Below are 16,561 nucleotides of genomic sequence, written 5' to 3' on the forward strand. Positions count from 1 at the left end.
CACACACACACACACACATCAATGAAATATTAAAATCAAAATGTTTACAGAATCTGCGTTGATGATTTGATGATTCACCTTGTACAAAGACCTCAGTGAAGCTCTTTTCCTCCCCGACCACACACTCATACGCAGCATCATCCGACAACGTGCACTTGTTGATGGTGAGTTTTCGGATCCCTCCAATACTCTCAAACACGTACCTACAGAAGAAAAAGACTCTCAAATAACTGTCTGAAAGAAAACATCGTTCAGTATTTATCACACACAAACATGCACAAACACACACACTTACTTTGCTGAAGGTTTGATCTCCTGCCCATTTTTCAGCCACTTGACCTGCTGGTTAGGATCCGTCAACTCCACAGACAGCTGGATCCTCTTCCCTTTTTCCACCGAATACGCAGGGTCCAACTTTTTCAGGAAGGCTGAGACACAACAAACACAGAAAAGTCTCAAACACAGAAAACACAACAAACAGATACTCAGATATAACACACAGAAAAGTCTCAAACACAGCAAACACAACAAACAGATACTCAGATATAACAAACACAGAAAAGTCTCAAACACAGCAAACACAACAAACAGATACTCAGATATAACAAACACAGAAAAGTCTCAAACACAGCAAACACAACAAACAGATACTCAGATATAACAAACACAGAAAAGTCTCGAACACAGCAAACACAACAAACAGATACTCAGATAAAACAAACACAGAAAAGTCTCGAACACAGAAAACACAACAAACAGATACTCAGATATAACAAACACAGAAAAGTCTCAAACACAGCAAACACAACAAACAGATACTCAGATATAACAAACATAGAGAAGTCTCGAACACAGCAAACACAACAAACAGATACTCAGATAAAACAAACACAGAAAAGTCTCAAACACAGCAAACACAACAAACAGATACTCAGATAAAACAAACACAGAAAAGTCTCGAACACAGCAAACACAACAAACAGATACTCAGATATAACAAACACAGAAAAGTCTCGAACACAGCAAACACAACAAACAGATACTCAGATATAACAAACACAGAAAAGTCTCAAACACAGCAAACACAACAAACAGATACTCAGATATAACAAACACAGAAAAGTCTCGAACACAGCAAACACAACAAACAGATACTCAGATAAAACAAACACAGAAAAGTCTCGAACACAGAAAACACAACAAACAGATACTCAGATATAACAAACACAGAAAAGTCTCAAACACAGCAAACACAACAAACAGATACTCAGATATAACAAACATAGAGAAGTCTCGAACACAGCAAACACAACAAACAGATACTCAGATAAAACAAACACAGAAAAGTCTCAAACACAGCAAACACAACAAACAGATACTCAGATAAAACAAACACAGAAAAATCTCGAACACAGCAAACACAACAAACAGATACTCAGATAAAACAAACACAGAAAAATCTCGAACACAGAAAACACAACAAACAGATACTCAGATATAACACACAGAAAAGTCTCGAACACAGAAAACACAACAAACAGATACTCAGATATAACAAACACAGAAAAGTCTCAAACACAGCAAACACAACAAACAGATACTCAGATAAAACAAACACAGAAAAGTCTCAAACACAGCAAACACAACAAACAGATACTCAGATAAAACAAACACAGAAAAGTCTCGAACACAGAAAACACAACAAACTGATGCTCGGGTATAACAAACACAGAAAAGTCTCGAACACAGAAAACACAACAAACAGATACTCAGATATAACACACAGAAAAGTCTCAAACACAGCAAACACAACAAACAGATACTCAGATATAACAAACACAGAGAAGTCTCAAATTCAGACTCAGCAAACAAAAACACTGATGCAACAAACAAAAACACAGTGGAGACAAAACAAGTTTCAAAAACAGACATAACAAACACAGAAAAGTCTCAAACTCGGACACAGACACAACAAACACAAAATTCTTAGACACAGACACAACAAACAAAAACACTGATGCAACAAACAAAATGCAGACACAAAGACAAACACAGTGGAGACAAAACAAGTTTCTAACACAGACAGAGCAAACACAAAAGTCTCAAACACAGACACAAAAAACACAACAAAAGCTAGATTAAATTCCAGAAAGACTGAGATTGAAACGCTAACACATACACAACAAAGGTATACACAATACGCATAAACACAGACACAGCAAACACCAAACAAATTTAAAACACAGACACAACAAACACAAAGGGTCTCAAAAATAAACAAAACAAACACAGACACAATAAACAGAGACACAGCAAACACAAAAACAGACACAACAAACATAAAATGTCTCAAAAAATAGACACGAAAAACACAGACACAAAAAAAAAGGGTTCAAAAATAGACACAACAAACACAAGAGGTCTCAAAAATAGTCACAACAGATACACAACAAACAAAATAAGTCTCAAAAATACACACTACAAAAACAGACACAGAAAACACAAAAACAGACACAGAAAACACAAAATGTCTCAAAAATAGACACAATCAACATGGAAAAGTCTTAAACACAGACACAACAAACAGACACAACAAACAGACACAACAAAGACCAACACAAACACAACAAACACATAAAAGTCTCAAACAGAAACACAACAAAAACTTTCAGACAGACTGAGATGAAATCACTAAAACACACTCAGGTGTAAGTTTATATTCCAGCTTCACCAGACCTTAAAAATAGACGCAGATATATAAATGGTAATAAGGTCACTTCAGAATTCCTTGGACTGTTTTAATATTGGAATTTCCACAGAGGGAATATCGTATCTTTGCTCCTTGAGCTACACACTGCAAACGGCACTCACAGAAGTCGGGTCGTTACTGTTCTACAGACTGTGAGGCATGCTGTTCTTGTTAGACCATTTACAAGCCGGTCCACACGCTCCTAAAATATCTTAACACGTTCTTCACGTCTGTCTACTCTGGTGATAAATGAGGACAGAATTAAGCTACATTACACAACAGCGCTGTCGAATTCTGGCCTCTGATTGGTCAGAAGGTGTTGATTAATTCTCTATAACAGCAGCTCTGACAGTAGTGCAGCTGCAAATCACAGCTTTATTTATAATTAATGCACTCGTTCTGATATGTTATCATTTCTATACTAACAACTTCACATTCACAGGGATGTGTACAGCAGACACTCTACATAATGGATTGATCAGTGAGGAGAAGTTTATTTTAACATGGAAGGAGTCTCCAGTGTCAGTGCTTTGTAACAGTCAGAGGCAAAGCTGTAATTTGAAGTCTTCAGGACAGAGGAGTTTACGCTTCTTTGCTGTTTCTCAGTAACATGACAAGCTGCTTTTTTTTTTGTTTTCAAGAGAGATAAAAAGAGAGGCTGGTGAGGGAATGAAAGTTTATAGCTGCTGTAACATAAGTGTGAACAGGAACTGACTTGTTTTGCGGATATTTCACAATATTAAATGTAACGATAAATGGATAAAAAGAACAATGTTCTTTGATAAGTAAAAAATTGCTGTGGAAGATTATCGTTGGCTGTGGTATAAGAGGAATAAAACACTCCGGGATGGTAAGAGTAACTCCACTTTAACACACCACACCCATCACTCATTATTTTCTTATAACAGCGTGACACGGTGCTTAATTTCTTTTTTTAGGTCACTAAATATCAATAATCCCATTGTCACAGTCTCACCAATTCCACCCCATACCACCAGAGGTCCTCATCACGACAATACTGGGCCACTTCTGCATGTGAACTCTCAGCTGATCCTCATTACAGCCTCATTAACCTAAGGTTTATAGCCCTGGTGTTCATTAGCTCCGCCCCAAGTCCTGATTTCCTACCGTTTGCATTTCCAAGGCTTTATAGCTTGTGTTTCTGATACTTCTGGATTGTTTACTGATTGACATCCTTCACCTTTCTGTCTTGTTTTCATTTTTGCTTGTTTGTCCATTTGGTTTTGACACTGTTTAAGTACCTTTACGACTGAAATTGTGTCCTAATTTTATTCATAAATAAGCTTTATCAGTTATAGTAGAAAGAGATCATCATCACTGCACTTTTTTCACATTATAAAAGAAATTGTAAGAAATTACACACTACCTCTAAGCAGATTCCACTCCAAAGTAGGTGTTAGAACAAGCTCAACCCCCAGAAAGGCTTACTTATCATAGCGATAATTCATCTCGGGCTCAGTAATATGTGGATAATACCACCTGAAGTGACATTGGATCAGTTATAGCATGAGAGCGGCAGTGGGGCATCAAAAACCAGCCCTGAATAAAGGGGTACATGACCGTAATTATCATTCCGAAAGACATCTGTCTAGACAATCACATCACACCTGTAATGACATCAATAATGTGAGGACAGAAATTAATCACATCAGTTGTTATCCTTAATTTACATTTAAAGCGAGACTTCGTTTACATTACAGGTGGGAAATACTCGTTTGAAAAGCAGTATAAAATGTCTGAGCTGATATTGTTCGAGGTTCGCTTTGACTCCGATGAACCTGAAGAGCTTCACATACTTTGGTTATTTTATACTAAGTTATTTTTCATTGTGATCTACGACATCCTACAACATCCATCCTTTTTTTTTTTTTTTTTTTTTTTACAAAATGTAAACATAAATGTTACTCGTTTTTCTCACTAGAGATGTTGAAAAGCACAAAAAGGTCATATCCATGTTGAGAAGTCATAAGTTGATCAGTAGTGTCAATTAGGGAAGTAGAGCCACCTCCTGAACTGCCTAATTTAAAGCCTGGTTATAGCGGGTGACTATATACTGACCTTTTATCCATTAATTTATCCGGTAATTATTTTTATTTGCTTAGCTCTAGGATACAGAATCTTCAGTGTGACCATACTGGCACTGGGATCTTAGTAAATCAGGGTGTATTGGTATTTAATCGTGACCTCCGTTCACACAGGAAGTAACATTTCCTTAACATTTCACACGTTAAGCTTCTGAGACGATGCCGTGTGTGTGTATGTGTGTGTATGTGTGTGTGTGGGTGTGTGTGTGTGTGTGTGTGTGTGTGTGTGTACACCCCGCTCACCGTCACTCTTTTTAGGCTCCACCTTCTTCATCTTCTTCAGTCTCTTCAGCATTCCCCGCAGGTCGGTGATCCCGTACTGGAATGCGATCTTCTCGTAGTCGCAGGGTTTCGCGTTCTTTAGTATCTCCCACACGTCCACGTCCTCCTGGGGCTCCTCTTTCTGCTTCCTCTCTCTAACCAACAAAAAAGTGTACATACGAATTCGTCGATGTTTCGTTTCCGTTTTTATGAATGCGGAAGCGTAAGTAGTAGCGTTTCAAAACATCCAGTGTGATCGTGAACAACTCAGAAAAGCTAGCAGTGTGTGTGTGTGTGTGTGTGTGTGTGTGTGGGATGAACTGATTGTTGCCAGTGCTAGCTAGCTAGTTTTTGGTGATGTGTTTATTAGCAACGGTACCAGGTGATCATTTAAACAACTAGCTAGCTAGCCATGTCTGAAAATTGTAGCTAGCTATTTACTGCTTTCCTTAATCCAGAATGTACTGTACATCTGGAATATTCGTTATCTTTGGTGCATACTTGATTACGACTTTTAATATTTTGGATTTTTGGGAATACGCAAATGACGTTGCGTTGCTGCGTTGGATTTTAACGTTCTGGTACTAGGCAACCCGTTGCCTTATTGATGTGGAACCTCTGACATTGTGTATGAGGGTTTAAGGAACAAACTGAGGGCTTAGTGAGGAATTCCTGACCTTTTCTTAAGGAGACCACTGAAATCCAGATCTCCAGCGTCCTCTCCTGCGTCTCCCCTGTAGAAGAACATAAATATACATGTGTCAGAAATCATACAGCAGAATGACATATAGTGTATAATTTCTGCATTAACCTGATTGCAATTTGCCCATTTACTACTGTTATCATGGCTGTGATACTCCAGAATTTACGGTAGTTTACTTATTTATTTAGAGTGTTTACTATAGACGTTCTACTCCAGCATTTACGACAGTTTACTTATTTATTTAGTGTGTTTACTATAGACGTTCTACTACAGCATTTAAGGTAGTTTGCTTATTTATTTAGAGTGTTTACTATAGACGTTCTACTCCAGCATTTACGGTAGTTTGCTTATTTATTTAGAGTGTTTACTATAGACGTTCTACTCCAGCATTTACGACAGTTTACTTATTTATTTAGTGTGTTTACTATAGACGTTCTACTACAGCATTTAAGGTAGTTTGCTTATTTATTTAGAGTGTTTACTATAGACGTTCTACTCCAGCATTTACGACAGTTTACTTATTTATTTAGTGTGTTTACTATAGATGTTCTACTACAGCATTTACGGTAGTTTGCTTATTTATTTAGAGTGTTTACTATAGACGTTCTACTCCAGCATTTATGGTAGTTTGTATATTTATTTAGTGTGTTTATTGTAGATGTGCTACTCCAGCATTTATGGTAGTTTGTCATTTTTTAGAGTGTTTACTGTAGACGTGCTAGTCCAGCATTTATGGTAGTTTGTATATTTATTTAGTGTGTTTATTGTAGATGTGCTACTCCAGCATTTATGGTAGTTTGTCATTTTTTAGAGTGTTTACTGTAGACGTGCTAGTCCAGGATTTGTGGTAGTTTGCCTGTTTATTATGGTTTTTACAGTAGATATGCTTCTCCAGCTTTTATGCTAGCTGGTCTGTTTACTTAGAGCGTCTTTACGGTAGTCATGCTACTCCAGCATTTATGGTAGTTTGCTGTAGCATGCTGCTCCAGAATTTACTGTTTATTTAGTGTGTTTACGGTAGACATACTACTCCAGCATTTATGGTAGATGTTATTCAGGTAGGTACAGTCCTCCAGGATCTATATTTACTCCAGCTTATCTGTTTACTTAGTGTTTTAGTTGTAGGTGTGCTACTCCAGCATTTACGGTAGCTCGCCTGTTTATTTAGTGTGTTTATGGTAGGCATATTAATCCGGTATTTATGGTATTTTGCACCATTTTAAGCATGTTATTCCAGCATTTACAGTAGCTAACCTATTTATTTAGAGTGTTTTTATGCTTGGTGTGCTACTCCAGCATTTATGGTAATTTTCCTATTTATTTCTACAGAAGATATTAGGGAATGATTATTGAAAGGTCCTACTACAGTTAGCTTGGTGTAAATGTAATGTTAGTGGAAATTAACATTATCACAGTGTACAGACAAAAGGAACTTTTAATTATTATAAGTGCTTTTACTGATGAGAGAGGAACACAGAGACAAACACACACAGACTCACGATCGTTTGAAGGCCTCCAGAATGTTGGTTTGCTGAACCTCTTGTGCAGCTGAAGGACAAAAGAAAGCAAACATGATGATGAAATCCAACAAGCTGAATCTGCCCACATACACACCAGATACAACCAGGATCAGGAGTTTGTTTAATGAACTAGATGTTCTTTTATACCTTCAACAGTGAGCTCAAAAGTGCAGCTGTCACACTTGTCCTTGGATGTGACCTCACAGCGATAACCTCCTGCATCCCCCTCAACCACCTTCACAATGGTCATCTCATAGGTGTATATCTGCGACAAACAGAGAAAGTGAAAGCATTTTTTCAATGTGAGAATTTTATCTGAATGCCAGTGCGTTTTACGTGTATGGCACAGACTAATTTCATGTGGCTGTGAATGCGAGAGTATTTTATGTTCATGTGAACTCATTATGTGAAGGCGAGAACACTTTATGTGTAAGTGAGAAAATTATATGTGTATGTAAAAATATTTTGTGTATGTGAGAGCATTTTAAGTGAATGTGAGAGTAGTTTATATGAATGCAAAAACAGTTAACGTGAATGTGAAAACATTTTATGTGAGTGCGAGAGCATTTTATGTGTATGTGAGAATGTTTTATATCAACGTGAGAGAATCTTATGCAAATTCTATGTGAATTCAAGAGCATTTTGTATGAAAGTGAGCATTTTGTCAATTTGATACAACAGTGTATACGTGAGAACACTTTATGTGACTGTTAGGAAAATCTTTGAGTATAAAGGAGAATTTGATTTATATACGAGAGCATTTTTTTGTCACTGTGTTGCAGCCCAGTCCACAAGGACCCATGAAAAGTCCATATTTTTGTTTTTCACAGGTTCCAACACACCTGAACCAGGTATCTAGTGGAATAAAGTGCACCACATAGGGTTTTGTCACAAGTGTGTTTGAGAACACTGTGTTATGTGAGTATATACGGATATACTGGGTGTAAGTGAGAGCATTTTATAACCTCTTATAACTGCTAAAAACCTCTACACGTACAATCACACCAACTCAAACATACCACACACACACACCTTAGTGTTCCTGTCATAGGTTTCTTTAAACTGCAGGTGTTTGCCTGCTTTGCTGCCCAGGTCCAACCACTTCCCTTTCAGCCACTTTAACACCGGCTTCCTCAAGAGAGTTGACGAGTCCACCTTGGCTACGAAGGTTATGTTTTTCCCTGTAGCCAATAACGAGCCATTTTTAAATCCAACGTCATTCAAATCAATCACTTACTATAACTCTTTATAATGTCGATGACCTCTGACCTTTGGTTGCCGTGGTACTCTGGGGCCTCTCCACAATGAGACCGGTTACTTCCGACATCTGTCGCTCCTCCCCAGGCACATGCTCTGGAGGTGTGGAAGAGAGAAGTCACGTGAGAGTGAAATCAGCCAATCACAGAGCTTTAAATTTATGGGCAGAACAGACCGGCTGGAGGGACGACGCTTTCCTGTCAGTTATACAACCTCCTGTAGGAACCATTTAGAAACAAATAGCATCATATTTCAGCTAGGCATATCCGATATTACACTTAATACCACAGCGCTGCTGAATTCGGGATTCTGATTGGTCAGAAGGTGTTGATTAATTTCCTATAACGGCAGCTCTGACAGTAGTGCAGCTGTAAATCACAGCTTTATATTAATGCGCTCGTTCTAATACGTTATATAAATATAAATGAATTTTGTTTTAATGTATAACCATTGACGTATAGTTTTCTGTAAAGAGATATTTATTTAACATGTATGGAAGGAGTCTCCAGTGTCAGAGCTCTGTAAAACTCAGAGATAAAGCTGTAACTTTAAGTTTTCTTTCTTATTAACTTCATGAGAGAGAAAAAAGAGAGGCTGGTGAGGGAATGTCTGTTTATAGCTGCTATAATGTAAGTGAGAACAACTTTAAATGTAACTATAAATGGATAAAAAAGTGTGGCGTGATGTTCTTTAATAAATAAAAAACGTTGGCTAAAATCGTTGGTAAATTGCTGTGGTATAAGAGGAATAAAACACTTAAAAGAAAATAATCAACTTCAGAGCGGGAACAGTAACTCCTCTTCATCACACCATCCTGTCGTTGATTACTTTCCTGTACAACACGCCCCGCTGTATTTCATTTCTCCTGAATATCATCACATGCCTAACTAAAGATATGACTGACGCACACTCTGTTCTATAAGAAAAGAAATAAAATCTGACAAGACAGGACTTCCTGTGTTTTGAAAAGGATTGGAAACCTGAAAATGTTCCTGCCGGTGAAAAAATAAAAAAATACAATTCAGATAAGAGCTACATTTTCCCATAATACCTCGTAGTCGTAAATAAATAAATATATTACATAAAAACACGGTACAATATTTGAAAGGCATTAGCAAGTGGCCATTTTCTTTCTCCGTAAGTTCTGCCATAGGATGTGGAAGACACTCTCATTCTTTCCTATAGATTAATAATAATGGTAATAATATTTTTTCCCATGTATATGTCATGGACAAATACATGCTAAAGGGTTTGTGTGTCTTACCATCCTCTGGCAACTCTGCATCAAGGAGAATGAGAGAGAGAGAGAGAGAGGGAGAGAGAGGAAATACATTAGCCAGTAATGAAGTGAGTCAAAGATAGTAGATCCTTTTGAACATATGACCTTCTAGGATTACATTTACACACACTTACACTCAAACTCATGTGTCCTGTCCTATTAAGATTTCAGAATGAAGACATATCAGATGGTTAAACTGGTTTTGAACCACAGACTGTTGTCATTATCGGTATATCCATACAGACAAGAAAGGTAACTTGAAACTAAGCATATAAATCAAGGAAATGAGAAAACATGAAGACTAGAGGAAGCCACACTTGAGCTCAGACTAGCGAGTGACAGGTGATAGTTCTTTTCCTACATAGAACTGGGACAGAGTCGCATTTTCATTCCCATTTACCATTTGACGCACAAAATTTACCTCTACTTAATCATGGAACGTTGAACACAGTATTGTCAATGTACATTGTAATGTTTAGGTATGGAAAAGCCTAGAAAGAGGAAAGAAGAAGAAGAAGATAGATAGATATTACAGCTCCAGCAGGCTGCTACCCATTTCACGCCACGCCAACTTCTCCAAAGCTCTCCTCTCAGCCATCAGACATCTTACTCCACAATCAGAGGAAGTGTTTTTGTCTTGAGTCTTCTCAGCGAACAGCACGTCTCGACGCTGAGTTGCGTGATGTCCTCTTGTGCACCTCTGGGAACACTGTCTTCTCCCAGCTGTCATCTCTCAGCACTGTTAGTCCGCCATGTTCTATCCTAACAGAGTTGTTTTGTCCTATTTACTCGTTTGTGCTTGGCTGATCTTACAAAACTACAAAACATGTCACTGGAAATTATTCCACTTACGATGATGTCTGTTCCAAACTTCAATGCTAAGATGGAAAATCATCACTTGAAGACATATACAGTATCTTTACAATGACAAGAAAAAGAATGGAGTTCTGCTGACATCAGCACTACATTTCATCCTCACTGCTCTGATACTTCACCAGTACATGAAGTCGATTTCAGACTTGCGTTTGTTTCCAGATTGATGGCCTTTTGTCCCCTGGGTTCAGTACAGTTGATGAAGTGTGAAAGCTGTTTTTGAGCCCGGGAACGGTCCAGAGAAATCCGATCCCTGGTCCTTCTTGAAAATGGTGGTCTGGGGTTCACTTCAACCACGGTCCACGTTTACTTTTACACTTTATGGCACTTATACAGTGATTTACAGAAGTGCTTTGAAGTCTCTATCAGTAAATACATCCTGATACTGGTTCATTACAATACTCTGCAAAAGTCTTAGGCACATGCATGCGAAGAAATGCTGTAGAGCAAAGATGCCTTCAAAAATAATGAAACTAAATGTTTCTACATTTAAATAAAATCCTATAAAGAGCAGTAAACAGTGATAAATGAAACAAAGTCGATATTTGGTGTGATGATCCTTCACTTTAAATAAAGCAGTATCTGAGGTGCAGTGTGTGCAGTTTTATAAGGAAATGAGCTGGAAGTGTTACTGAGCATCTTGCAGAAGCAGCCACAGTTCTTCTGGAGACTTTGACTGTCGACTCGCTTCTTATTTCTGCAGCGAAACCCAGCAGCCTTCATTCTGTTTTTATCTGAAAAGTGTCTCTTATGGAATCTGCTGCTTTCTTTACTGACATACAAACATTTTTCTGTAACGTTTCATTTTGTGCCGGAAAACTAATGTTTGGAATCGAAAAGGTTTTTGTACTGAATCAATAATGTAGAAGTCAGAAAATAAACATCTATAACAAAGTTTGTACTAAAAAAAACACACAATAGGGTGCCAAGACTTTTGCACAGTGCTGTAGGACATGGACTAAGATTACCATCAGTATAAAAACTCTGTTGGGGAGGTAATAGAGTAAGAAAAGCACACAGACAACACAATTTTTTGCATCTGGTGTGGAAGCTGCCTGCATGCTGAGTAATGTGATTGGTTCAGTTTGTCACGTTGTTACAGGACTGGAATACTGTAATTAGCCTGCATGGCAGGAATTCTTCTCTAAAACAAGATCAGCTCCACATTTGATGCATGATGGCATCCAAAAAGCACCATTCTTCACTACCTGGATGTTGGCACCACAGGAAAAAGCAGAAGAATCCAGTGCCTACCCCTTTGCAAACCTGCATGCACCAAATCAAGCTGTTTTTAAAGGAATTCTTCTACGTGAACACTTTCAATTTAGAGCCCAAAATCGATCTTAAGTGACTCGAGTAAGTGTGAGAATGCCATAAAAGGCATCCTATTAGTTTAATATGTGTAATGGGCTGTTTCAGAGCAGGGTATACAGCATAAAGGTCAGTCAGTGCATGCCATCCCAAATTTCGGATTGGGATTGGAAACTGCTTGTATTTGCCTTGCTCTGTGGAGCATGAACCGTTTTCTCGTTCATGCACAGAACACGCAGACTTCGATATATACTCACTGCATGGAAACCAGTATATATCACTTCTATTTCTAAATTCACCAACGCAAGGACATTTTCCAGCCATTTTCCTTTTCACTTATAATGAATAGTACGGAGTTTTAAAACCCCACCAATAATGAGTTTGCTTTTCAGTCATTTGGCGGAAAACACAGAAAAATGATATAAAAATGCCATTAAAAATGTCATTATGCCATGATGTCATTATTCTTATGTTTTTTTGTTTTTTTTAATCTAATCCACGTCACACCCATGGAAGCTCAGCACTTCCACCAATTTCACAAAAGTGACAACGCACAACATTGTGTTTTGCTTACAAATTTCAAAATGGAGTGTCATAAAACACACGCCAGCCTTCATTCGGTCAGTCAGAGCCTCTGGAACGGACGTGAAAATCCACCTCCAGAGTCAGTGACTGACTCACGTGCATGCTTACAGTGACGTCACATTTGCACCTTCGATGTAACACTATTGTAGTTTCCCAGTGATGTACAAGCTCACACTGACAGTGTGTTGCACGCTCGCTGTAAGGCGTGTGCGTGTCGAGCATGCTCATAATAACCAGCTGTGGGGCACGCTAACACTCCCAATTTACCGCACGCTCATTCTCGTGAGCGGCTGATCAGCAAACACACGCTACATGAACCTAAACACACACACACACACACACACAGAGCTAGAAACACAGAGTGAGCTGGGTGGATTGTCTCCTTTTCCTTACCGTCCCCCCATCCTTCATCCTCTTCTGCATGAGAAGAAGCAGGAAGCAGTCAGAAAGGGTTAATATGCAGACAAGAAACAGTTAAATCATCATCTCACACACATATATACACACACACACACACACATGTGTCTTATTATCCTTGTCAGGATCTTTCACTACACCTAAATCTAACCCTTACTTTAACCTTAACAACTCACCCTAACCAAAACAAACGCTTTTCTCCTCTTTTAGTTTAGAAAAAGTTGAGAAAACTGTCAGATAGAAGATTCCTATCTTTGTGGGGACAGTTGGTCCTTAACAAGATACAAAACACACACACACACACACACACACTTCCTCCCACACTATCCTGTAACCTTCTGTACCATTTATCACAAGAAAGAGACTTTTATGCCATGATATCATTAAAGAAAGAGATAAATGATCACTGCTAATATAATAATAATCAGGATAAAGACACTGGTCATCAGATAATAAAGAAACCATGAGGAAACACACTGGCCACGCCCACAAACAGCAACCTACGACATGAGTCATGAGTTGTTGCTTGGTAGTGTGAAGGTAGGGTGAGTGTGTGACAGGCCGGTGTGTATCATTTCACATTTGATTTACAAACCATAAAAATAAATTAGTTTGAACACTATTGCTCCAGAATTGTCGTCAAACACTGTTACGCTATTTATTCAAAGTTACGCTATTTATTCAAAGTTACGTTATTTATTCAAAGTTAGTATTCTGAGTGAGTTAGTTTTTTTAAAGAATAAATCCAGGAAGTAGATTTTTGTCATTACATTAATGGTATCTCTGTTAGCACTGCTAGTTGTCGTTAGCGCAGCAGTAACGGGAGGAAACTCACCAGCAGGAGGAGCTGCTTCCTGTTTCTTAGGAGCTAAAAAACAAATAGCAACAAATCCATGATTAGCAAATATAAAAAGGAGGTAAAAATGACAATTTATTTCTTTTTTTAATGTTATTTCGTGTTACATACAGTAATTTGTAAAGTGACCTTTGGTGTTAGAAAGGCACTAGATACATTGAACACATAAATAAATAAATAAATAAATAAATAAATAAATAAATAAATAAATAAAATTTTGTGAAAATTAGGACTGTAATGGAAAATAAAAGTCACAGTATGTTGCAGGGAATATTGTGTAAATTGAAAATATATTTGTTTGAGACAAGGTTCAAAGTTCTATTAAACATGCAGCAAGGTTTGAAGATGGAAATGTGATTAAAGTGCTGTTTAAAAAATGAACAGAACATGTTGGTGGAGATGGGAGAACTCTCCTAATGGGCGTGGCCTAATAGGCCCTGTCTGCGAAACCGCTAATGCAACTAAACATAATGACATAAGTGACAAGAATCACAAACCAATTAATTATAGATTTATACAGTAGCCACGCTCCCTAGGTTAGCTTTCGCTCTTCCACTTGCTAGGTTAGCTTTCGTTTTGCTTCCTAGACTATCTTACATTCACTAGGTTGCTTAGACTCAAAGTATGAACTCTTAGTTATGATTAATAACCTGCGTGGGCGGGATTAGAAACAACAGCCTTATGATTGGTGACAATAAAGCTTATGCAAGGGTTACTGAAGTTTAGCCCCGCCCACTTTACTTCAAAAGGGGAGGAACTGGTGCCTGCAGATTGTGATCACATGACTTATTAAGTCTTATTAAGTGTGATATCTCAGAACAAGGAAGTAACACAAATGTTTACACAAAGGTTTTAGGAAGCTCAAAACATAAGAGAAACAAGAGACAAGAACTTTTTGAACACTTTGAGCAAGATCATAACCAGGAAATGTACACACAGTGTGATTTCATTAATAACAAGAGACAGAAAACCCAAAAAACTGTAATGAAAGCAGAAAAGAAATGTAATGAACACATAAGCTGGAAACTGCAATTCACGCAGAAAGAGGGAACTCAATCGGTTTTAGCTTCCTTGGAGTTTTATTTTATATCATTACACTGATATATCCTCACACCCCTAGAGCTGTGGAATCACTGCACTTAAAATTCTCTGACGGATCAGAAAGCAGTCAGTGACCACAAAATACCAAACCAGAAACAAATCATCTCTGCACTTCTTAACTCCTCGAGCTGCCGGGATACAGGACACGTCACTTGGCCTCGGTCCCCCGTGGGTCGGGTTGCGAGACCCACCCTGAGGGTTTGGAAGACATACTGAAGAGTCGACACCTCTATTTTGGACAAGGTTTGTCTTTCACGGTGAGATTCTGATAACTGGTGCTGTGTTTGGTTCTCATTAGAGTTTGGCATTGTTCATCCAGTGATTAAACGATCTCATCGAGCAACTAAGAAGCGCTTTGAGTCACAAGATGGAGCAGATTGCCAAACACAATTCAGTCTAATCCACTGACAGGTGTAGCAAGAGCACAGCGAGACACAACAACACAATTATAAAAGCTATACACACTAACAGATCTTCATTGCAGGAACCTTTTTAGGAGCTCATGAACTGTTGGCTTGTTTGGACCAAAGAATCCAGAACTCATATGAACTTCTTTGCTTTAGTTCCAAAAAATGTTAGTCGCACTCTAGAGTAGGCAAACACGTAATCAAAAACCATAATGAGTTCTTTAGTTCTTTGGTTTGTCCCTCCAGAGGAACTCTCAAAGGTTCCAGTGTATACAACAGAGAGGTTTCAATTTCACAAAAACGTCCAAGAAGAAGCACTTTAAAATGCAAAAAAAAACCCATGAACCATCCAAAGACCAGATCAGGAACCCTTTTCACAGATTCAGAGAATGACTAAAATTTTACCTGGGATTTAAAAAAAAAATTATTTTTTTTTTGACAGTGATCAGCAAGATCACCATCTTCTCATTCACATTACACTTCACAGCAAAGAAGAAGATACAATAGTCCCTTGTTCAGTCCATATTTTCCATCCTTGACTATTTCAAGCCTAAAGGCGAGTGAAAATCAACTTAGGTGCCTGCGTAACCCGACTCTGAATACACCTAACTTTCCCCTCCTAAATATTGATGTTTTGGAGTAATACATAATTAAATATGTCTGTAATTATCCTAGTGGAGAAGACAAAAAAAAAACAATGAAATGGCAGATATGGATGTAGATAAAAATATAGAGGAGCAGCTGCAAATGTTGGAAGTACTCCATGTCCCCATGTAAACTTAATCGAATCCGAATAGGGCTTATGAGGTGTAGTTTGAAGAGTTGGCGTGGGTTGGATGCAGGGCAGGAGAAACCTCATCAATCAATAAATATTACAGACAGCAGAAGGACAAATTGACTAAGATTCAGTATAAGCTTTCATCAGATTATTTGCTGATAACAAATGTCCTTAATTTGATTATTTTGTATTTTTGCAAAGCCGAGCACAACAGCACCATCAACAGGTCGTAACTAAAAAAAAACACACACACGGAATGGTGTGAAGAAATGAGAAACGATGTTAGGGCTGATTTCTTTCTCGCTCAGACTGTTGTTGTTCATGCGGCCAATCAGTGAGAGTGGTGGTAGTCATGTGAT

The 16,561-nt window shown here is 38.1% G+C and overlaps 1 protein-coding gene across 3 annotated transcripts in view; it reads right to left on the reverse strand.

The window, feature by feature from the left end:
- mybpc2a (myosin binding protein Ca) overlaps window positions 1-16,561 on the reverse strand; it is a 43,599-nt gene that overhangs the window by 17,031 nt on the left and 10,007 nt on the right. The window contains exons 2-12 of one of the 3 annotated variants that reach the window (XM_034310227.2): window positions 13,896-13,928; window positions 13,037-13,060; window positions 9,860-9,874; window positions 8,608-8,691; window positions 8,371-8,519; window positions 7,486-7,603; window positions 7,318-7,366; window positions 5,793-5,849; window positions 5,098-5,270; window positions 296-428; window positions 79-203 (exon numbers count right to left, since the gene is read on the reverse strand). In XM_034310227.2, the coding sequence (XP_034166118.2) occupies window positions 79-203; window positions 296-428; window positions 5,098-5,270; window positions 5,793-5,849; window positions 7,318-7,366; window positions 7,486-7,603; window positions 8,371-8,519; window positions 8,608-8,691; window positions 9,860-9,874; window positions 13,037-13,060; window positions 13,896-13,928 (960 nt within the window). The remainder of the gene's footprint in view (window positions 1-78; window positions 204-295; window positions 429-5,097; window positions 5,271-5,792; window positions 5,850-7,317; window positions 7,367-7,485; window positions 7,604-8,370; window positions 8,520-8,607; window positions 8,692-9,859; window positions 9,875-13,036; window positions 13,061-13,895; window positions 13,929-16,561) is intronic. The other 2 variants (XM_034310228.2, XM_034310229.2) reach the window with 2 other exon arrangements.

This window comes from Pangasianodon hypophthalmus, chromosome 13 (genome assembly GCF_027358585.1).
Source record: "Pangasianodon hypophthalmus isolate fPanHyp1 chromosome 13, fPanHyp1.pri, whole genome shotgun sequence".
NCBI lineage: Eukaryota > Metazoa > Chordata > Actinopteri > Siluriformes > Pangasiidae > Pangasianodon > Pangasianodon hypophthalmus.